The sequence below is a fragment of the Poecilia mexicana genome, unplaced genomic scaffold (genome assembly GCF_051168715.1).
Source record: "Poecilia mexicana isolate PSO_F unplaced genomic scaffold, ASM5116871v1 scaffold_20, whole genome shotgun sequence".
Classification (NCBI taxonomy): domain Eukaryota; kingdom Metazoa; phylum Chordata; class Actinopteri; order Cyprinodontiformes; family Poeciliidae; genus Poecilia; species Poecilia mexicana.
In genome coordinates this window covers 13,013,129-13,034,969 of record NW_028263389.1, presented here as the reverse complement: position 1 = coordinate 13,034,969, position 21,841 = coordinate 13,013,129, and the positions used below count along the sequence as shown (strand labels likewise).

Here is a 21,841-nt window from a genome sequence, read left to right as displayed (position 1 = left end):
GGCAGAGTTTCCAATCTTTTTACATATACACTGAGAATGGGGCAAATTCTTTCAAAATAAAACAAATCTGTTTTCAAAACAATTACGAAACAATAATGGAAATAATATTTTTAATCAAAATGTCCTACATTATAATCTGATGTTTTGACAGTGTACTAAAACAAAGACGTTTTATTACAATAACACATGTTCCCACACATCTTATCAGTGTTTTTTTTTTCTTTTTTTTTTTTATGCAGCTTTTGTTTGATGGGTGGGTGCTGCCACAACTGCTCTGAATACTAACCCAGGCATTCCCAGCAGTTGTTTTCCCCCTTTCATCTAACTTTGAAAGTAGACCAGACACACCTCTCCCATCTCTGCACACAAAGACGTCCGCACCGCAAACAGTTTTCTTATCTTCTGATTAAATTATGGACTTAAAGTCATTCATTAACCTGTGTAACCCGATGTGCTGTGAAGGCCATCAGGACAATGTAAAATGACCAACTGTGTCCCACTTTTGTTGTCAATCTAGACACACACAAAAAAGGTATTTTTAAAGAAAAACAGAACATTTGATTCCATTAAAGTATATTCATTAGTTTTATTTCATGTATTTTCCAATACAAAACTTAAATCATCATCTTTAGACCCAAGAAACTAGTGATCAGACCTGAAATCTGGGTGTAGTGATGGACTCGGAACCTCCAGAGACACGTAAAGATAATTACCAAATCAGCCTTCAATCATCTGAAAAACATTTCTAAGGTCTAATGTTCCAAGATCTCGAGAAACTCAACCACACGTTGCATCAGTGTCTTCACAGGTCTTCATAAGAACTCAGACACCTGCTTATTTGTTGTTGTATTTACCTTTTAATCACGTAATGCTCTTTCAGTTGCTAAAAATTTGTTATCCACAAAAGTCTCTCGTTTTAAACTTATATAAAAAAAACGATTGGGACATTACAAACATTTTTTATTTAATTCATTTTTGTAATTTCATCCTTTATTTATTACATAAACCTTCCTCCTCTATATTTCTGTAGCATTTATTTTATTATTGTGCTTCTTGTATGTTTATTTCTATATGACAGATCACCTGACTGCTACGATATCAATGACGTCAATAACAAAACTCGTAGCTTCCAGTTGAGAAAGTGAGCGGTCATGCTAAAAGTCAGCCCTTACCAAATCTTTCTCAATAATCTCCAGACATCTATCCGGCACAGAAACACTATTCACTGTTAATAATATTTTTCTAGCCAAAATTCCAGTTCCATGTGATCTGAAGGTACAAATGCAAGAAAACAATCAGCTTTTTTATATATATTTACAATAGTATTAGCAGGGCTGAATGTGTGTGAGATGTGTTTATTTTCATAAACAGAACTGAAACTGACCGATCGTTGCAACATCGTGTTGTGCACGATAACAGAGCGCTGCAGCCTTTGAGCCAGTTTAACCTAAAAAAAAAAAATCTTCCCACTTCTATTTTTCTACAGCAGAGCTCTTTAGATCTATTAAAAAGCTGCCACGTCTGAGAACTTTGAAAGTGAGCGGAAAATAAATGACCTATTGTAGCAAACTGAATAGAGTGCAGGGTCACAAACTGGTGCAACAGAACCATAGAGATGGCACACACACAGAGAGGCCTCTATAGAAGCAGTATTACATCACCTCTGGTTACTCAGAGTGCCTCACATCCACCATGACTCAATTCCTCTGCAGCTTCCAAACATGCACACACACAAAAACGATTTGGAAACGAAGAAGGTGCTGTACTGCAAAAATATTTCAATGTGTACTGACTATATATAATTATATATTTATAAACAAAATCGATCACAGACTAATTGTTCTGAAGATAGCCCAGTGGTTTTTAAATGATAATAAAAAAAAACATCACTGATTAAAAATAGGAACACAGTGTTGCTTTTCTGTCCATCATTTGAACAAAGCAAGAGAGCGATGCAATATAAAGTGTCATCACCAAGAAACTGTCACCAACCACAGATTGACTGCCAGTAATAAACCCCCCCCGACCGCTACAGTTGCTGGTAGCACATTGAAGAGCGTCAGACTAGAGGACAAACATGCGTGCCTGCAACACGGGCGTCCGCTTGGCGCCCGCAGTTGGATTTCCTCCCGGTGAAGCGAGTGCTCTCAGCACCAGGACAACCAAATGACCAGAATAAACACTCAAGCAGAACTGGCAATTCTGGTTGGCATTGTGTCAGCAGATTTGGCCCTTCAGGCAAAATTAAAACATCAACGCCAAGTCATCAGTAGTCTAGGCAACCTCTGACTCAGATTAGTGACTCAAAGAGCGCCTGATTTGCTTCCGCTTTGCGTTCAAATGGAGAAGCAATTTTTTATAGTCGGACAATAATAAGGACTGGAGAGTAAAATTGTGATTGAGGACAATATTTTTACTCTGCATTAAAGTCAGCAACTTTAATGCTGACTAATCATTTTATGAGAACTGAGACTTGTTTGGGTTAAACAACCACCTTTCATTTTTAATTATTCATCTTTTGATCTCACCTCAAGTATGATTTTTATTTTTTTTTTTTGCATTTTATCTGATAACTTATTTTCATTGTCTTGAAAAAACTGTAATACAGTGGCTTGCAATCGCTGTCCTGTCAACACCCGAGTTGTGAATCTCTGCATATCCACCAAACAAAGAATGGAACTGCACTCTCTGAAATGTTCAAAGTTTGGTATACTGTTTAGAGTTTAACCTGCTTTACATTTCAACACAGCTTTCTCCCTGGCCTGTCTGCCGTGTTCCCTGATCTTCGTGATGCGGTTAGTTCACTAATGTTCTCCAACAAACCTCTCAGGCCTTCAGAGAACAGCTGGATTTATACCAACATAAAACAACACATAGTTGGACTGACGTAGCTGAGTTTTGAAGGTGAACAGTTGCACTTTTTATTTACCGACATCAAAGCACATCACACTTCTGAGAAGTTAATCTGGGTTCAGAAACTTTAAGTGCATGTGTCCTTTTTTCCCCACTTCAAAATTATCCACTATTCTGTGTTGGTTTATTACATGAAATCCAAAAAAATACATTCAAACTTGTCATTTTAACATGATTTAAAGTATAAAAGTTTTGCCAGGCACCATAAATGCAATGATATTTAAATATTGTCACTTTACATTTTAAAAGAAGTGCCCATAACATCTGCTCTACTGCATCCCTCCGGAGCACTGGCCTGGTAAGCTATCATACAAGGGAGAAAAACTACAAAAGTAGACCCAGAGAGACGATGCACTATTGCCTCTCTACCATCAAAGAATTTCAGAGACGAGGCTAAATACCTTGCAAGCTCTGGCAAAAACTTTCTGCAGCCTAACTTTAAAAGCGGAGTTCTTGGAAGGGACAATCTGGCTTCAATTTCGTGCATCCTCGCCTTTTAAGTGGGCACCCAGCGCACTGTGGAGCTGTGGGAGGAAAACCACAAGCAGGAAATCCGATCGCGCAGTACTCCATGTGACCTCCTCCACCGAGAATCTGGGAGCAACATTCCCCTGATTCATTCTGCAGGATTCAAGGGGGGTGGGGAAGGGTTTAGTGTTGCCGGTGAGCACTGAGCAGCATAGGGTGTCGGTTTTCTCCGGCCGTGATCTTCGAAGGATGCGTGTAGGCTTACACAATATTTATTTCCTGTGAGATCCTATCTCGGATTTCTGGATGAGTACCTGGAAGGGCTGTAAAAGCACATTACTCATCCTTCTCTGAAAGAGAAGGGTAAATCTAACGTCTACTGCATTATAATACCTCAAACCAAACCTACTTCAGTCACAGTATCATATGTTGACAGTCATAAGTAATGAAAAGGACTGATTTTGAAATTAACGAAATTAATTGCGCGACGGTTTGACAAATACAGATGAAACCGCCTGCCGTTTATGAACCGGAGCCACAAACAAGCATCCGATTCTTTTTAAGCGCAAAAGAGCGTTTACGAAATGGGACGTAATGTCACCCCCTCTGGAGCTAAATCAGCCGCATGTCGTTCAGTAAAAATACGCCTTTACCTGCAGTGCAACACTGGTTTGAGCTGCCTGGCATGAAGACGCAGCGAGGCGCTGCTGTGAGAGGCTGCTGCAGCAGTTTCCCCGTCTGTAAGTGGAGCCCCACTTTAAGGGAACAACTGGAATAGTGTCTAAAGTGACAGGATCGATTGGAGGCATGCCCAGAGAAAGTGAGTAATGAGAAGCAGGGGTAGAATAAATTCCACACACGTACCAAGAAACCAGATTTCTTGAATCTAAAACTAAAATTGGACTTAAGAAAAAAAAAAAAGAGCCAACTTACCAGGAGTTCATCCATACTGGTCTGGCACTTCTCTAGGTTGATGCGTTTGATGGCGACCTTCTCCTTTCGGGGTGTACAGTAGGCTGCCTGGACCACTGCTGTGGCTCCACTCCCTGGGGGAAACACAAAACAAAAAAAAAAAAAAAAAAAAAAAAAAAAAACAGCCTTATAATTCTTCACTTACTTTTATTCCAGCAGAGAGTTGTTTAATACAAATATGGTACGGGATCTCATGAAAACGTTTAACGGCTTTATTCCAACACTTAATATAAGACGCCGTAGCTCACTGAAAGTGAGATTTCCACATCGGCTGAGAGAGGTGACAAGATCCAGAACACAGTAAGACGCACTGATGCTTCTGATGATTGGTGAGTCTTAGGTGTTTGAGAACTAGAATCCCCCTTTGCATAATTTTCTCAAACTATTTTCTCTTAAAAAGAAAAAAAAAATTGTTTGCAACCTCTGTCTTTAAACTCAAACATCTCCACTAATGTGGCAAACTGGGTAATGAAAGGTAAAGTTAGAAAAGTATATAGAAGCAAAGGATGACACTAGAATACAACTTTTCATTGAGTAAATAAGGCTAAAACTTATAACGCACCGGAGGCACACTAATGATTCTTTTTAATCCATGCAGTCATTCCTTATCAGACTACATATTTATGCACAGTCTCTACTAAAAACAGTATCGCCACAACATTGAACCAAAGTGCTATCTAGTAGCGTCGCTGGTTTGTCTTGCAGGTAAGCGCAAACCCCCTCTGTAAAATGTAAAAGAGCTTTAAGTTTCCAAATGTCCGAATTGTTAAAAATAAGAAACGCCCGTTGAATAATTTTGCTTTCCTACATAGTTGTTGCTTGGGTTCATACAAATTCTGTCCACAGTTCATCCGACTTCAGTTTGCTACAGCAGCACAACTCGGCGTTCATCAATTATAAATCAGCTTCTCCAAATCCTATTTAATAAGGATTGAGGCGTGACTCCGCTAAATCAAAGACGGAGCCCGAAGGTTTTGGTCTGAGGCTCAAGGTCAGATCTTTCCGCCCCAACTTAAAATATTCAGTTGAAAAAATAATAAGTATATATCACATGCCTCCAATATATATATATATATATATATATATATATATATATATATATCCTTAAGTGTCTGATCGCACATCAATTACACATTTGGTTGGCAGGATGTTGGTCCTGTTCTGATTATTAAATGTACTTGAATGGCAGATCATGAAGGCTGACCACCTCTGTATAAGCAGTTTAATTAAATTGTGTGCATTTAATTTTATTGCTGAGCAGTAAGAACAACCTTCATTAAAGCTATTATTACATTTTAACTAATAACAAAAGTTGTGGCCAATAACAGGAGCTCCTTCAGTTAATTCAACAGGATGCACCACAAGACATCACAGGAAACCCCTCTAGATATCGATCTATATTCCTCCAGCCAAAGTCCAAAAGCATCCTTAATGTCATTTTGCTAACATGAAACAGTTTTATTCATTTAATCAAGTGTCATTTCTACTCGCATCTCAGTCAAATCTCTACATCCCAGATGGATGTTCAAACTAAAATACCGCAACATCATTTCCCTCTCAAGTTAATAAAGTATTCCAATGTGGCTCAATTTGAGTCAACGATGAGATGCCAAACACAGCAGCAAGTCCACAACAAAATGGCTGACAAGGAAAAGAATCAAGGTGGTCAGACCTCAACCTGATCGTACTACTGTGGTGAGGTCTTTAGGGAGCTGTGCAGAAAAGAATGCCTGAAAATCTTGAACAAAAAAAAAAGAAAAAATGATGCAAGTAGGAGTTAGGCCAAAACTCCTCCACAACGTGGTGAAAGATTGATGAAGTTTAAACAGAAAAAAGTGATCATGGGGAGTTACTGCTGCAAAACAAAAGGATGACAACATTATTTGAAGGGAGCTTTTTGTAAATCCTGCAAGAGCGGGCTCTTCGGTTTGGAGCGCCGTCTGATAGAGTTAAAAGCTGATAAAAACCCTCTGCAGGAGAGGCATGCCTGTTGTTTCTGCATCGTGTGAGGTCATTTAACTTCCCCCTCATGGCTCTTATTTAACACCAGGAGCTTAAGGCTGTTTTCACTGGATCTCTGGTAGAAATGTGCTGGGAGGCTCCCTTCACTGTCAAGAGTAAGCTTTTCCTAACTTCATAACTGCGATAGCCAAACATTTACAAAGTGCTCATTGTTTTTGAAGGATTTAATTGGTCCAAAAATGGAGTGGAGTTTAAAAGAGGAGTTTAAAAAAAGCCTGCAGATCTTAATGAAATAATAAAGCTGTCCCTGTAGATATGTACCATTTTAATCCAGCTTTTTTTAATCAAATTAAATACGACTCCAGGCAATAAGACAGCACAGTGGAAAAAAAAAAAAGAGGCTAACGTTATTTAAAGAATAAATAAATAAAAGGCTGGGGGTAAAAAGAAATGCTTGCTGATTCAAATAATCTAATAAAACGGCAATTTCCTTGGAAGATCCAAAGAGTAAGCATAATTTATTTATCCCTAACAATATCTGAAAAATCTAAAACCTATTTCCGAAGATCACAATGGTCTGTCCTCCTGATTCTGACGAGGCAGCATTCAACAGGGTTATCAAGACAAGAGCTAATGGGCTGTAAATTTATCTCCCAGCTTCAGCACCTTTTTACTCAGGACCAAATAAACCAAACGAGCACCTGGAGACGGGCCGCTGATGGGGCAGAACCACAGTGAGCCTGTTTCCCCGTAGCACCGGTTGTAAAAAAAAAAAAAAATCCTTCACAACAACGAATGGGAATGTTGGGCTTACAGGGCTCTGCATAGTTGAGCTGAACTCCCGAAATCAGTGCTCACTGTCGCAGGCGCCTGACGAAAATCACATCATTATGTTCTCAGACTTGCTTCTTCTTATCACAACCCCCCCGCCCCCCTTGGTGAACTTCTAACATCTTCACAAATTCATGCCATAATTTTATATCTTTGTTACATAGAATTACAATAAGATACACGTGTGAAAAGTACTGCAGCCACTATACAGTATCAGGTTAACACCACGGACGATTGTGTTAAGAAATGTATACCAACTTCACAGATGGGGAAAAAATATAAAAATTAGATGATCAAGCTATTCTATCAGAGCCAAAGGAAGCAAAATGGAGCTAAACTCACCACAGGCAGGATCGAGGCCAACATCTTATCTACAAAGCTGTCTGGCAGAGACATAAAAGCAACATGAAAAGCAGAAAGGTTCTTTCCCCCCAAATACTTAATAATTCAATGCTTAAACTGTATTAATCACATAAATTGGGAAAAAAAAAACTTTACAGTTGATTCTTTGTTATTTTATGTTCCAAGATTACAACAAGTTGGCTCATGGTGAAATAGTGACCACATTAAATATTATAGCTTGTTTGATTTTTTTTTTTTTCCTGCAAGGTCACAACACAAAGCTTCCACTCTGTTTTGATTTAGTTATATGTAAAGCAAAGTGAAGGCCCAATTTCTTATTTTTACTTTAAAAAATAGAATAAAATAAATTAATTTTAAGAATTTAAAAATATGTGATAACGGACAAAAAAAGAGTAGTTGCCAAATTAGGTCTTTTGCTCTAAAATTTTACCATTAATCTTTTTCTTTTTTTTTTTTTTCTTTTTTTTTCAAATTGTGCCAAAACCTGCCTCACGTGCAGATATTCAGGAAAAAAAAAAAGAAACATAAAAAGTTGCAGATCATGTGAACAAACGTGCACAAATCTGTTGGAGAAACATTGCCAAAACAATTGTGATCTTTTCAAAAAGCAGCCGATGTTTTCTGTAAGCATGTTATCCTCCAAACAAATCGTGCTTGGCATGGCAACCCTATAGAGAACATTGTATCATAACCTGGCACTACATGATTGGAGCACAACAGCCACAATGTTCTTGACCGTTTCAGCCTCAGTGCCCTCTGGTGAGGGTTTAACCCAGCTAACGTGTTTGGTGTTTGGGGAGTCGTCAGTTTGCGGTCCTGTTATTCTGATTTTTTTTTGTTTTGTTTTGTTTTTTAACGCAGCCTATTGTCCGGGTAAACAGCATAACCCACAGGAATAATGAACAGAATAAAATCATATACTGGCTCAGCAAACGCATTCAAAGGAGGCACTTAATGACTATTATAAGAGATAGAATTTCATGGGAGGATTACAAAGCACACACAGGTTCACGCAGTTCAACGAATCTATAATTTCCACCACAAGAAATCCCACCCCACATACACACACACACACACACACACACACACAGACGCACACACTTACAGAGATATTGCTCAGCAATGCTAAGAAAGGTCTAGAGCAAAATTCAGGTGTGAAACACAGGATGAACCAGAACTCTATAGCAACACACACAGGCCTCTGTCCAAAAGCGAACATGCTGAAAAGTCTAAAATAAAAATCACTGCACCACCAGTGACTCTTGTCTTTCCAGCTTAATTAGCAATTTTTTTTTACTAGCGGAAAAATGCATGTAAATGAGAAGTTGGATTTTATTATTATGCTACAGCAATAAAACAAAGCACACAAAAAAAAAACATTATTTTAATGCCAACAAAAGTGGTCTGCACTGTAGGTGTTGCAAGGTCTGTGCATTTAGAGCTGCAGTCTTGCTGCAAAGCACTGATAGAGATCAATGAAAGGAAACCAGAATGATAAACCTGAAGAGATGGTCCGTAAGATAGGGGAGTTCGAGCAACAATGGCCTTTTTCACACAGACCAAAAAGAGGAGGCAGGTTGGCGTCACATCAGCGCACCTAAACAGAATGAGGCAGCATTATTTTTAAAAAGCTGAGTGACAACAGCATTGTTGGTCAGAGCAATGGGCTCCACTCCGCACACAAAACGCAACTCAAGTCTATGAAAACATCTGTCGCCGGCCCAGGCTCTGTAATTTGGCTCACAATGATGAAATATAATGGAGACATTTCTAATCCGACTCAAAGGTTCTGTGTAAGAAAGACAAGTGGTTGGCAACGCTGCAGATAACTCGTCTTCAGGGGAAACGTATTGGATGACGCATAATGAGTATTTTTGTCACTTGTATTAAACAGTGTGAGGCGAACCAAAATGGATCAGTATTCACTTTCTATGATTTTAACTCTGCAGCTTGACTCATTTTTCCTGGCACAAAAGTCATGGGAACATCTTTAGCACTTTACAGTGCAGATCAAATCCAGAGTCTTGAAGGGCTAGGCAGGTCAAATCCTGCAAGACTTATAATCAGGGCAACATTTTTGGAACAATAATTAAGCTTCAGTGTTTCATTGTTATTTTCAATTGGCTACAATAAATGATTCTTTTACTAGCTACCTTGTTGATGCATGTTTCATATTTTAACCTAGAGCCGCACACTGTGTTCTAATAATGCATGTTTATCAATAATGTAGAAGAACTTAGGCCAATTTCATAATTTAAATAGTTATATGGCCTTTGGGATAGTCATTTACTGAATTAGAGGCTGCAATAATCAATACTTATTTAGAGTTTATTAAAAGAAACGTCTTTTATTTATTTTCAAGGAGCTAGGTTTGATAATTAACTTTTATGCACACCTAATTGTAATCTCTGACTGAGCGTTCTTTTCCTCACCCACGAAAGTCAAGTAAACACATAAGTTACAGGGTCATCTTTTGTGAAACAATCTTTTAAGTTTCATTGCTGTTAAAGGGAAGCGCTTGGGAGTCGGGATCCAAGCAGCCGATTTAAAAGCACTTTTCTGCACAGAACTGCTATGAAAACGGCATGAGATTAATGGCGCATTGGTCTGATTTCACCGTTTTTAATTGCGTGCAGGACTCACTGGTTCGTTGCAGCGGTTGCCAGCCATTGTTTCCAGCTCAGTGACACTTTTTCAGGAGGACCCTCTTAGTGTCAGAGGACATGATTTACGTAAAAAGCTCTGTTGTGGACCCCAAAGCGGAAACACGCTATTGACTGACAGGGTCAAACAAGGTTTCTGGAAATAATGTACAGAGACGAAAAAAAAAAAAAAAAAAAAAAAAAGCTCACAGGTCACATAATGGAAATTCACCCAATCAATCCACTAAAATAATATCAGATTTCCCTGGTCTTTCATTTATTACACTTGCAGTGACCTTTGTGCCTCATGTGTGAGTTTCCTGCAAGATAAGCAACAAGTAGCAGCGTGGCAGCAGCTTTTTAGTTTCTTCCCCCCTCATCCCCAAGCCAGTTTAGAGCTTGACGGTCATGCGTCTTTCATATTATAAGTCCTCAGACGCCTGACTTCAGTTTCCAAATGGTCTCCAAATGTAAAACAACCAACCGCATCAGCACCCGCTGATTTACAGCACGTGTTCCTCGATTGCGCAGGATGCGGTGTGTTAAAACCTGATGCGGCCTGAACCGTCATATTAGAGCAGAAGTCCTCTTGCTCTGGTTTTTTTAAAACCATAAGGAGGGCCGAGTACAGAACAGGGAGGAGACTTGGTTGCCAGTGGATACAAACAGTGGGAGCATAAAGTTTCCATAGCAGATTTGCCAAGACCAACGATGCAAAGTATGATCCAGGATTGAAGAGACAGCTCTGCTATTTTCCAATGAGCTCTGTCCGGCTATGATCCGGAGCTCAGTGGGGTGAATAAGAGTGGGCGTAAACCGTGTAATAACAAGTCCCCCTTTTTCCCTCGGGAAGTTACCAAAACAATAGCTCTGCTGGTCACAAAGTCATCCTCAAATCCAACACTTGCACACACGCGAGAAGGCAAAAACTGAGCAGGCGAGTTGCCTTCAGTAAGATCTGTGGAGAGATGGGATGCAATGTAAGAAATGTCTAAACTTTTATTGCAGTTTAGCTGTCTTAAAAAATAAAATGCCCATGTGAGCGCCTTATATTCCTTCAAGAAAACCTCAAAGTATTGTTATAAATGTAAAAGAATAATATAAAAGAATAAAGTCAGGAGCACAAAAGTCCTTCTGAAATGGAGAAATTTCTACAGAGACATGTCATCTGATCTTTCAGGCTGATAGAACTGAGCACTGGAAGTTTATTACAGGAAAGTTGCTCAACTTTACCATTTGCACTTGACTGCCTCTTAAAAGGCTAAAAACATAAGCATTAGCCTTCAGCTTTGTTAATGAATCTACCACCTTTGTCTTTTAATTATTTCTTCACATCTAGTCTTTTTATGAGTAGATATGGTGTGTATGATTGTCCCTAATTTAAGGTAAAGCCCATAATGTCTTAGTGAAATTTCAACTTTTTCAGTTTAGCCTCAAACACGCATGTAGGTCTGAGTCATTACATTAATTATGGTACTCTTTTCAAAATACTTGAAAGTTGAACAACTAATGGAGCTAAATTTGTGAGAGATTCTGAACTCTGGTTGCAAGATTCAAGAACTGAATCTGGTTTAGGGAGATGACTAAACGGAGAAACTGAGACATCGCAGACCAAACTTTTAAATAAAAAAAAACATTGAGGGAAGGCAGAACAGTGTAAATAAAGGAAGATGTGTAATAATAGTTGTATTGTTTAATATTCTCAGAGGAACCCTGGAGACAATTTGCCAAGCTGATCTGTGCCTGTTTAGATGAAACATAAAACTAAACCACCTTTTTTTATTTTAGGGAACTAATTCTGGCTAGTTTTAGCCGTAAAATAAAATAGAATCTAGGCTAACCGCCCTAATAATTTCTAAACCTCTGCATTAAAACGGTGATCCCTATCCCTAAATATTTTTTTAAAGTCAGCATGCTACAGGCCCAAAGTTGCAACAGCCTCAGCAGCTTCAAACCTATATGGGCAAGTCGTGCTTAACGCAGCACAGGAAAATGCCACAGAACTGGTTTCTGTACACAAGAGTCTTTATCTCTGAGCGCAAGCTGTTATCTTGAGGGGCTTGAATTTTCCAAGAAAGTATAAGTAAAAATTACAAGCATTTAAAACTCGCAAAGACAGTTGTTTTTTTTTTTGTTTGTTTGTTTTTTTTATAAAGGTTGACGTAGGACTTGAAAAAAAGCACCCTTTATAGAAACCATACATACCCTCTGTAAAGAAAGTGTGCCGGTTAGGTAAACTGCATAAGAGGGCACAAATTATTTCATTTTAGACGACAACACTTTTCTTATACGTTACTTTTATTCTCCTCTCAGAATAAAAGTACAGGAAAATGTACTTTTATTTTCCTGTACTTTTATTCTGCGAGAAAGATCAGCAGTTTGAAGGAAAATAATCTGCTATGCGCCATGTACTCTCAAGAAAAAACGTAAGAGACGACATTAAAAATTTAAACATGAAGTGCAAGTACTTCACTTTAAGATCAAGCCTCGTTCATGATTTCAACTAGCACAGTGTCAAATGATTCCTTTCAGTCAGGTTAAAGCCCCATTTCACAGATTAGCAAATTCAAAAAATGCTCTGACATAACCGACTTATTTCAAGCAGCGGTTCAATAATCGGAATTCTAATACAGGAAGTTCGGTCTATGGACTCTGTGAAAACAACACAACTGGTCCGTATGGAGCAACCAAATACTTCTGGGGAACTTTCAAAACACACATTTAGAAGACAGAGTCGGGTGTCAATATGTCAATTTATATTCTGTTTTCAATAGAAAAGTTTTCCTCAGTTTGTCATCAAAGAGGTTCCATCAATTCATAAAATCGTCTATTGAGGGGAAGAACTCAGAGGCTACAATAGATATCAGGAAACATAAACATATATTACAGTAAGCTTTCAATCTTGACAGCCATCCTCTGATCTTCTTTGGACATTAAAGGACAAGCAGAGTCCATCAGATAAGCAAATATATCATCATTATGCAGAATATGAATGCATGACAACTGAAACACCAAATATTGCATCCAAGCAGTCCTTTCCAATTGCAATGCTGCATTCACTGACACCGTTATGAGTTATTGTGCAGCATTAATATATATTGCTTATATAAAATTGATTTCATAGTTAGAAAACAATTATTTCTAGGTTTTCTGATCAAATAAAAACATCAAGGTTTTTAATGGGCTAGTCTGTATTTTTGGGGGAAAAAAAAGATGAAGAAGAAGAATAGCTTGTGGCCAAATTACAAAAAATAAGTCTGAACAAAAAACTATTTCTGACACCATTTTAAAATTCTATAGAGATATTTAATGAAACCAAAGAATATGCTAAAAGTAGCTTATATATCAGTTTATATGTATTAAAACACTACAAAATTTAATCAAATTATTTTCTAATGTTATTAAGAGGCCCATGCAGCTTCAGAGATACAAGTTGACAACTCCTGGTGTAGAAGAAGTGTTCTCAGAAAAAGATAAGAGTATGTTAGATAGAAAACATACAAGAAGCTTTTGAATGCTAAACTAATAAAATATTTTGGCTATCTACCAATGAACCAATCATTCTTGGCTATACAACGCATCAGCACCATAGCAGTAATCCCAAAATTTCCAAATCAATCACTGTTGATTGATTTTTACTGTTGATTTGAGATCTCAACAGTAATTAATTGAAGTCCTGAAGAATTGCTAATATGACAATAAAAAAGGTCTTAATTGTGGAGACAAACAGTCTAAAGAACTATACAACATTATTTTTATCCATCAGTAACTGGTAGGAAAAGAAATCTAATGACTCAAGTCAGAGTGTGAGAAACCTATGGCTGATTAACTGTTAATATCAACAATGCTAAAGTTAGCATCTGCTGCATGGCTTCCCATCAGTGCTAAAGTGCTGTGTTTGAGCATTTTTTAATGAGTCTGGACTGTATTCAATCACGTCTACTTCAAAATCCTAATTCCTTAGATTGATTCATTTCAGGTTTAACCATTCTAAACCAAATACAGATTCTTAAAAAAAAGAAAAAAAAAACTTTGAGATTTATTAAACCCATTCTGTTTATAGAAGCACAAACAGGAAGAATTTATTTGCTTTTCCTGAATTAGGACCATCTTAGAATTAAGTTTGTGATCTTTGAAAACATTTAAGCCAGTGGTATAAAAAAAAAACATTGCCATTTTCAGTTTTCATTAAAAAAAATTAGCTTCTTTGTGAACCCAATACATTCAATCACTAGCCTTATATGCTCTCTTATAATGGCCAGTGCGTCTAATCTCTTGTAACAACCATCTTTGACTTTTATGTGACTTCATCTCAAGACCATCCACGGGATATTTCACGACCCACAGTGGGATCACGATCCCCACTTCCCACTTTGGGAATATGTGATCATGTGTTGTAACTTTAAGAGTGCTTGCATTTTTATACTGTTTAAAATAAAAAGTTATACTGCTAGTATATATATTATTTTACTTCATTGAGTGGTATATTTTGTTTTCTGTCACGTAGCTACTCCCAACTTAGAAACATGTGAATCGTTTTTGTCCCCCAATGAGTGGGATGGGCGTGAACACAGTTTAAGTTACTGTCTTATCATGCAGCACTAACGACACGGCTGATACAGAAGCTTTAAAATGCAGTGTCCTTCCCTGTGTAACAGTGGTTACTTTAAGGCCAAGTCGGGCAGAAAACTCTTGTTTCGGGTTTCTCTAATTGATTTAGCATGGAGCACATTAAAGGACCTTTAAGAAAGTATCACGAGGACAAACGAAAGCGGTTATTTTCCAGCAAATAGTCTGATCCTGGCTGCACGTTAACGTTGAAAATGCCTGTTTACAGCCTCGTAAATTATTCTGTGTCCAAGTCAAAACACAGCTAGATTGGCCAACTCTCTCGATGCCTTCAGCTCAACCTAAATGAAGAAAAATAAAAGCCTATTGCTTGTCTTTTCGTTTTCCAGCTATCTAAGCTAGAGTTCAGCGCTGTAAGTTCCGCTTTGGGTGAGCTAATAGTGAGACATTTACAAACTGCCGGTTAACAACATGCTAACAAGCTAATGATCACATACCAATCACCTCCAGGAGCTCGTAATCATCTTTGTTGATGGACCAGGGTTGGGAGCTCGGGTCCTCGGACATGACTGAGAGAGTCTGCTAAGGCTGTTACTATCTGTGGAAAAGGTGCTAAATCCACCAGAAACTGCAACTGAGAACAAGTCAAAGTAATCCAAACAGAGCCAGCAAGGGCGACACTTCCCCTTCTTTGCGAATCCCGCAGCACTCCTGTCATTCCCAAAGTTTGACACCAGCCGAGCGCGGCCCCGCCTACCGCATTCCTCCCGTGCAAATACTGGACCTTCGTGGCGGTGCAGCTACCAGATAGGTTCGGCTCGGCCTGCCAGATCAAGCTGGGGCCCTGCGCTTCAAGATGAGGTTACATGTTATGATTGGCTGGTCTTCCGTGCGTGCTGCGTGAAAGTCGGTACGTCTTAAAGTGAGATCAGAGAAGTGGAGGGATAAGAAAATTATATTTTTCCCCATCATTTGTTATAGTTACTCTTTTCTTCAAGTTATTTTTTGTATTGCATGATGTGCCTAAAGAACAGTGCATGTTGACGATAAATATATATTTTTGGTATTTAACTAATATCACATTTCAACAAAGGCCAAGAAACCAGTACTTGTATGGACGACCCGATTGTTATACGTTTTTGTTTTTTTGTTGTTGTTTTTTTTATGTTTTTGTGAGCTCAGAGTAATTTTTGTAATACTAAACTGAAAAAATACGTTTACTTAAAAGTGAGCTATTGATTTATGGATTTTCTTTTATTTCTCCTAATTTTCTCTAAAGTTTCTAATTTTCCCATTGAGTTAGAAGTTAGAAATTGTTCTTTATGAAATATTGTAAAAATGTGAAAAAGTAGTACCATATAAACTCAGCTTAACAATTTATTTCTTTAGCACTAAATTTCTTACAAATATTTAGATCATAGGCTATTTTCTTCATTTAAAACGTCTAATTTGTCTTACGGTGGCTGGGAGGAAAAGTTCTTAATAAAATTCGACTAATACAAAAGTAAGAAGAAAATAAAGTAAAAACATTTATTTAAAATTTACATAGGCAGGATAGTTATTTATCCTGTATCAACAGAATTCTCCATATTAATCTGAACATCACATTGACATAACGCACACTATTGATGTTTGTCCTGTTACTTTTCTCTTAGATAAATTCGTATCTGTATTTGTATGTTTGTAACTACGACATACTACTATGAAGTGTGAAGCTGTGATTATGTAACAACCCGGTATAGAGCAGCAGGGCTTTCTGGTGATATTAAGAACTGCAGCTGATGTGACACATGCGTAAAAGCCGGGGACGTCATCTGCCCACGCAGGACCCCCAGCTTGTGTGGCATCAACCAGTGGGCACATGTGGCATATGAGCCAAACTTCACACTGTAAATCCGAGATTACGCTAAAGAAACATGTTTTCTCTTTATTGTAGAAACATATTAACAGAGCTGATTCATCTCGGGACTGCCCTAAACGCGGAAGTGCGACACTACAGGCTCAAATAAATAAGCATCACTTAGCAAAGCTGTGCCGATCGAAAGGAGGATGTGAGTTACAACAATAAAGTTGGTCTCTTATTTGTTAGACTCATGTTTAAAGGGCCATTTCACCCTTCTGATGGATTAGGTCCATATTTGGTCACCTACTTCCAATTCACAATGCAACATACAACATATTCTTTTTTTTTTTTTTTTTTGAATCAGATTAATTTACATTCAGAAAATGTGTGTATTTTAAGCAACGAATAAGGACAAACCTTATCTCAGCCAGCTGACAGCTCCTACACTGTGACATCTAATTCAATTTCACACTTTAAACAACAGCAGTTGAAAAGTGCTGCAGATTCGATTAACAGTGAAATTGCCCTTATTTCAACGAAAAGAAGGTGCCGAAACGGAGGCCAACTTCGGATTTGCGAAGAACTTTGTGAATCGACCTTTCGACTGAAATAAATACGAATATGTTCAACGTCTTTCTATTCTCTCTTTAAAGACTCGGCAGAGCGAAAAGACGAATTTCCAGCACGGATAAAAAGCTTGAAAAAAAAAAAAAAAAGCCAAGAAAAGAACATCTTTCATGTGAGCTCCCCATTTGTATTTTTAGGGTTCAACAGCGCCATCTGCTGGAAATGTATTTTTATTTCACAATCACTGAATAAGCGTTAACTCCAGAACATCCGTTCTTTCAGATGTTCCCACGTACTTTTTTCAAACCAAAAACTCCGCATAGAAGGAAAAAAAAAAGTGGTTTTATTTATAATTATTTCAAACAATCATTTTCTAAACATTTATTGCAGGTAAAATACACACTCACAATTAAATAGTTCTAAAAAATTCATTGTAGACATATAAATGTGAAACATAAAAACCACGAGGGAAAGATCGGCTAAGCTTGTGCAATAATCACAGTCACAATTTCACTTCCTGTTCAGCTCCTATCTTGTCTTAATGTTGACTCAACAGAGGAAGCAAATAAGATACTTAAAAAAGCTTTTACAGAAAACATAGCACATCCTGCCCTGCATCTGAAAATATATCCCACACTTTGAAAGTAACAAGCAATGTAACTTTCAGACTTTAGTAAAATATTGAGAACCTTAATGTTGTGCCACATGAAATGAATGGAAATGTAAGGGGTAGTAAATTAAAATGTGCTAAATTCCTCAGTGTGTTCCAGTGCCAGGACAATACACACATAAAAAGAGGGAGAAAGTGGCGACAATATCTATTGGCGTTCCTGGTAAATATGTGCAAAAAGTCTTAAAATATATATATATTTTTTTTTTTTGCAGTAGCAAATCTCACACTGATTTACAGAGATATATCTTATTATAGCACACATGGGATTTTGAATGTTTGTTTTGCCCTTCAAGCTGATAATGTATTCAAAATAAATTAATACTGAAACAGAGGCAAATACTGAAAGATGACACTGTCTTGGAAATAGGACAAAGGAGTGGTTAAAAAAAAAAAAAAAAAGAAAAATGTCAATTTCCTCCAGCCTTTTTCCTCACCAATCCAACATATAAAAAATGAAAGTCTGATGTTTCTAAAAATGTTCAGTGTGTGGTCATAGTTTAAGGTTTTTCACACGTCTTTAGCAGACATGCCAATATATGTGGAAATAATGCATTTGAATCTGCAACATCTGATCATTGTCCAACATAAAACTTACAATGCAGTAAGAAAAGGCACCCACAGATACAAATCCACTCCTTGCTCTGCTTTTAGGGCAATGAGAGCGCTTTGGCGAGCCGAACCCAGAACCAAGCCTGGGTGCAGGGCCGGGTGTAGTCACATACTGTCAAGAAACGCAGGATGCTGGGAAACGGTTTTGTCATCGACTTGTATTTCACCGGAATGAGACGTTTACTTCGAGCCCCTGGAAAATGTTCAAGGTTTAGTTGCGGAGTTTGTTGCAAAATACAGATGTGAGCCTTTTTAAACTGGCAAGAAATAAAAAAATGAAAATCCTCTTTACCAGGGCAGAGGCTGAGAGCGAACTTGGTCTGAAAATCACAGGCATCGCTGTCTAGATATTCGTCAGAAATCACCACCACCATCCTCTTACACCTGCACACATGAGCACACACAATACAGGTCATGAGCTGAATGTGACACAAAAGGAAAGTGGAGAAATTTGAAGACTTTCTGTACATGAAAAGTTTTTTTTGTTGTTGTTGTTACTCTCAGTTTCAAGTTTAAACACTAACAATCCAACTTGTTTGAGCCTAATTCAACTTTTGATGATTGTGGAGACTTCTCCACAATCATCAAAAGTTGAATCTAGCTGTAAAAAAAAAAAAAAAAAAAAAAAAAAGTTAAGTAATTAAGAGTTACGAAACAAACAAAGAGCATTGTATCGGTAACACAACGCCCACCTTCTCTCAATCAGCTCACTGGTGATGGTCCACACACACGAGCCTGGGAGCACATTCCTGTCGAACACGCAGAGTTTCAAGTTGTACTCCGTCTGCTCCAACTCCTTGATCATCTCGAGGACAAACTCAAAGTCGCTCTGGCAGTAGCAGATGAAGGCGTCAAACATCTCTGGGTTACCTGGGGTCAATGCATTTCGATTAGTTTCAGCAAAACTTTAATTTAGGGTAAAAAGCAAAAACAAAAAAAACAAAAAAAAAGATACATTAAATGCAACCTGAATGCAAGACGTTCGCTCACACAATCACAGAGAGAAAAAAAAAGAAGAAAAGATTTCCACAGAAGTCCAAAGCCGTTTGTTGCATTTATGACTGATGTGCAAAACATGAAAACCCACAAGGCTGTGCACAAAAGTGAGAAGTGAGATTAATGCAAACTTTCTGATAAGGCATCAGTCTGAGATAACTTGGAGCTTTTCCTGTGTTGATGCTTTGCTCAGAAGCAACGGTTAGACTTAACCTACTAAAATTATTCTTTTGAGAACATAGAAACAAGTAGCTCTAATAAGGATTTTATAGTGCAGAAAGAATGAAATAGGGACATTTCATATTGATGAAAAAAAAAAACCCACAAAACATTTTCTAAGCTTTTTTTCAAAGTGCTTTGTAGTAAACAAACGGTGCGCAACACGCCATACACCGTCCGCACAATGAAACATGGCTGTCGCAGCATCATGCTTTCGGGTTGGTTTATTCCATAAAAAAGCAAGTTCATGTGTCAGAAGCCGACAGTCAGAAATCACACAGAGTCTGTGGCAAGATGTTTCACTTTTCCAACTTTATCTGTAAAAAAGTATATATGAAAACAAGCTTAATTTTTCTTTCACTTTACATTTTGGGACAACTTTATCATATGAAACATAAAAAAAATATGAATTTGTAGTTGTAATGTATAAAAATGAAGAACTTGAAGGAGTATGGATACTCTGTCAGGGCACGTGCACTTGTCTTTTTTATTAGATGAAAGGTATTCCTTATCTAGGGTGGCTGAGCATCTCAGTACAAGATAAGCAACATGAAGCCTCTATAGTGACGAACCAAAGACATCCTGCAAACTGATCTGAAACGACAAGCTAATACGCTTCTTGTATCAAGCATCTCACCTGATCTAGACTGTGTCAAATACATCTTTGTTGTAAATATTTTATTCAGAGAAATAGTGTAATAGTGAATTTAGAGAAAGACAAACCTCCTGGGACGTCGTCCACGGTGATGCCAGACCTCTCAGGTGTGCGAGGGACACAGCTGTCGACCTCGGGGACCTGGACTGGCGGCTCTGCTTTCTTCTTTTGGGTCTCAAGGTATTTCCTGACATCCTCGTCTGGTGTCAGAAACATACATGTATGTAGGGGAGACACAAAAAGCTGTCAAAAGCAACTTCAATGTGAAAAAGTAAATGTCCCAGTTCTAAGGTGAAATCAACCATTTAGTGAACTAACGCACATTTGCTGTTTTAGGACCTGAATCACTTGTCATAAGTGAATGACTTATGACAAGTGACTTATGAATTTGTCTCTCAAGAAGAAAATCCCGAGGCAGAATGGGCAATCATCAGTTCTTGCTATATGCCGACCCCCAGCCCCCAGTCACGTCATAATAAAGAATAACGTGAGAGGTTTGTTTATGTTTTTGCTGTTTTTTTTTAAATATATAATCTAATAAAGTAGGTATGACTAATTGTAATCCATTTGCATATCTAGATTAGGGGGAAAACACATGTTGACAATTGTTTTTAAGTTTTAGTGACATGCTGTTGAGCAATAATTCACACACTGCATGGATAGAATAAGAATCAGATGGAATTAGGATGTACTTGGCAGCATAAACGGGGGATACTCTCATGCTCGCTTCATTTTCGACTGGATTCCGAACTACTGACCCTACAAAGAATCCTGCAGCCCATTATTTGTTCTACTTTATTACAGGTGTCCAAACCTTAATCGGAAGATCAAACCCAAGAGAAAACCGGAAGTTAGACCGAATACTAAAACGGTAATCTGTGCATCTGGCCTTAGTTAAAAATGAACCCCCGAATTACATTCTGCCTCTGGCCCCGTACAACTGTGGGTCGGCTCTGTTAGTCCACCAAATCAGTCAACTGCATCACTGTGTACTAACATTTTGTACAAGTTGCGCACCTATCAAAGGTTGGAGATCTTCCACGATGTCTTTCCTCTCCACCTCCTCCAGAATAGAGACCAACTTCCCGACCGAAGCCTCGGAGTTCCGAGCCGCCCAGTCGTCTAGGACGGCCTTGGTGGGGTTCTTGGAAGCCTCGAAGTTCTTTATCTCCAGGTAAGAGAAGCCCATGGTCTCCGCAACAGCCGTCCAGTCGGCAGCCACCGTGTGTTTGGGGTTCAGAAAAAGTCCCAACTTTTTCCTTACGGTCACATTAAGCGCAAACAGAGGGATCGAACCGAGATTGACTTTGGAATCGGTATCGTCCATGTTGAAAATAGTTTGTTTTCCCACGACCTAGATCGTGTTTAAAATGAGAGGAAAACAACCTCTGGTGGCGACTCGTGTGATTTTGAAGGCTGACTGTATAGTTGGGCACAGCCCACCTGGCTTTTAGTGGAACAAGGAAGTGTTCGCGGCCGACTGCGTCACATCTGGGAGGAAGTTACCTCTCAATCAGATTCATATGGTCATCTGTCTGCAGAGAAATGTTCAAAACTAA

The 21,841-nt window shown here is 38.3% G+C and overlaps 2 protein-coding genes across 2 annotated transcripts in view; both read right to left on the bottom strand.

Moving 5' to 3' along the window:
• The window catches only part of oxsr1b (oxidative stress responsive kinase 1b), a 45,069-nt gene extending 29,498 nt beyond the window's left edge, over positions 1 to 15,571 (bottom strand). The window contains exons 1-2 of the mRNA XM_014992461.2: positions 15,218 to 15,571; positions 4,315 to 4,427 (exon numbers count right to left, since the gene is read on the bottom strand). Of these exons, the coding sequence (XP_014847947.1) occupies positions 4,315 to 4,427; positions 15,218 to 15,287 (183 nt within the window). The 5' untranslated portion in view covers positions 15,288 to 15,571. The remainder of the gene's footprint in view (positions 1 to 4,314; positions 4,428 to 15,217) is intronic.
• Positions 15,572 to 17,452: 1,881 nt separating this feature from the next.
• myd88 (MYD88 innate immune signal transduction adaptor) lies at positions 17,453 to 21,730 on the bottom strand. Its single transcript, XM_014992458.2, has 5 exons — positions 21,300 to 21,730; positions 20,351 to 20,482; positions 19,105 to 19,282; positions 18,705 to 18,796; positions 17,453 to 18,605 (listed from the first exon to the last, which is right to left on the bottom strand). Exons 1-5 carry the CDS (start codon positions 21,607 to 21,609, stop codon positions 18,451 to 18,453), a joined length of 867 nt encoding a protein of 288 aa, XP_014847944.1. The 5' UTR covers positions 21,610 to 21,730; the 3' UTR covers positions 17,453 to 18,450.
• Between the last annotated feature and the right edge of the window lie 111 nt (positions 21,731 to 21,841).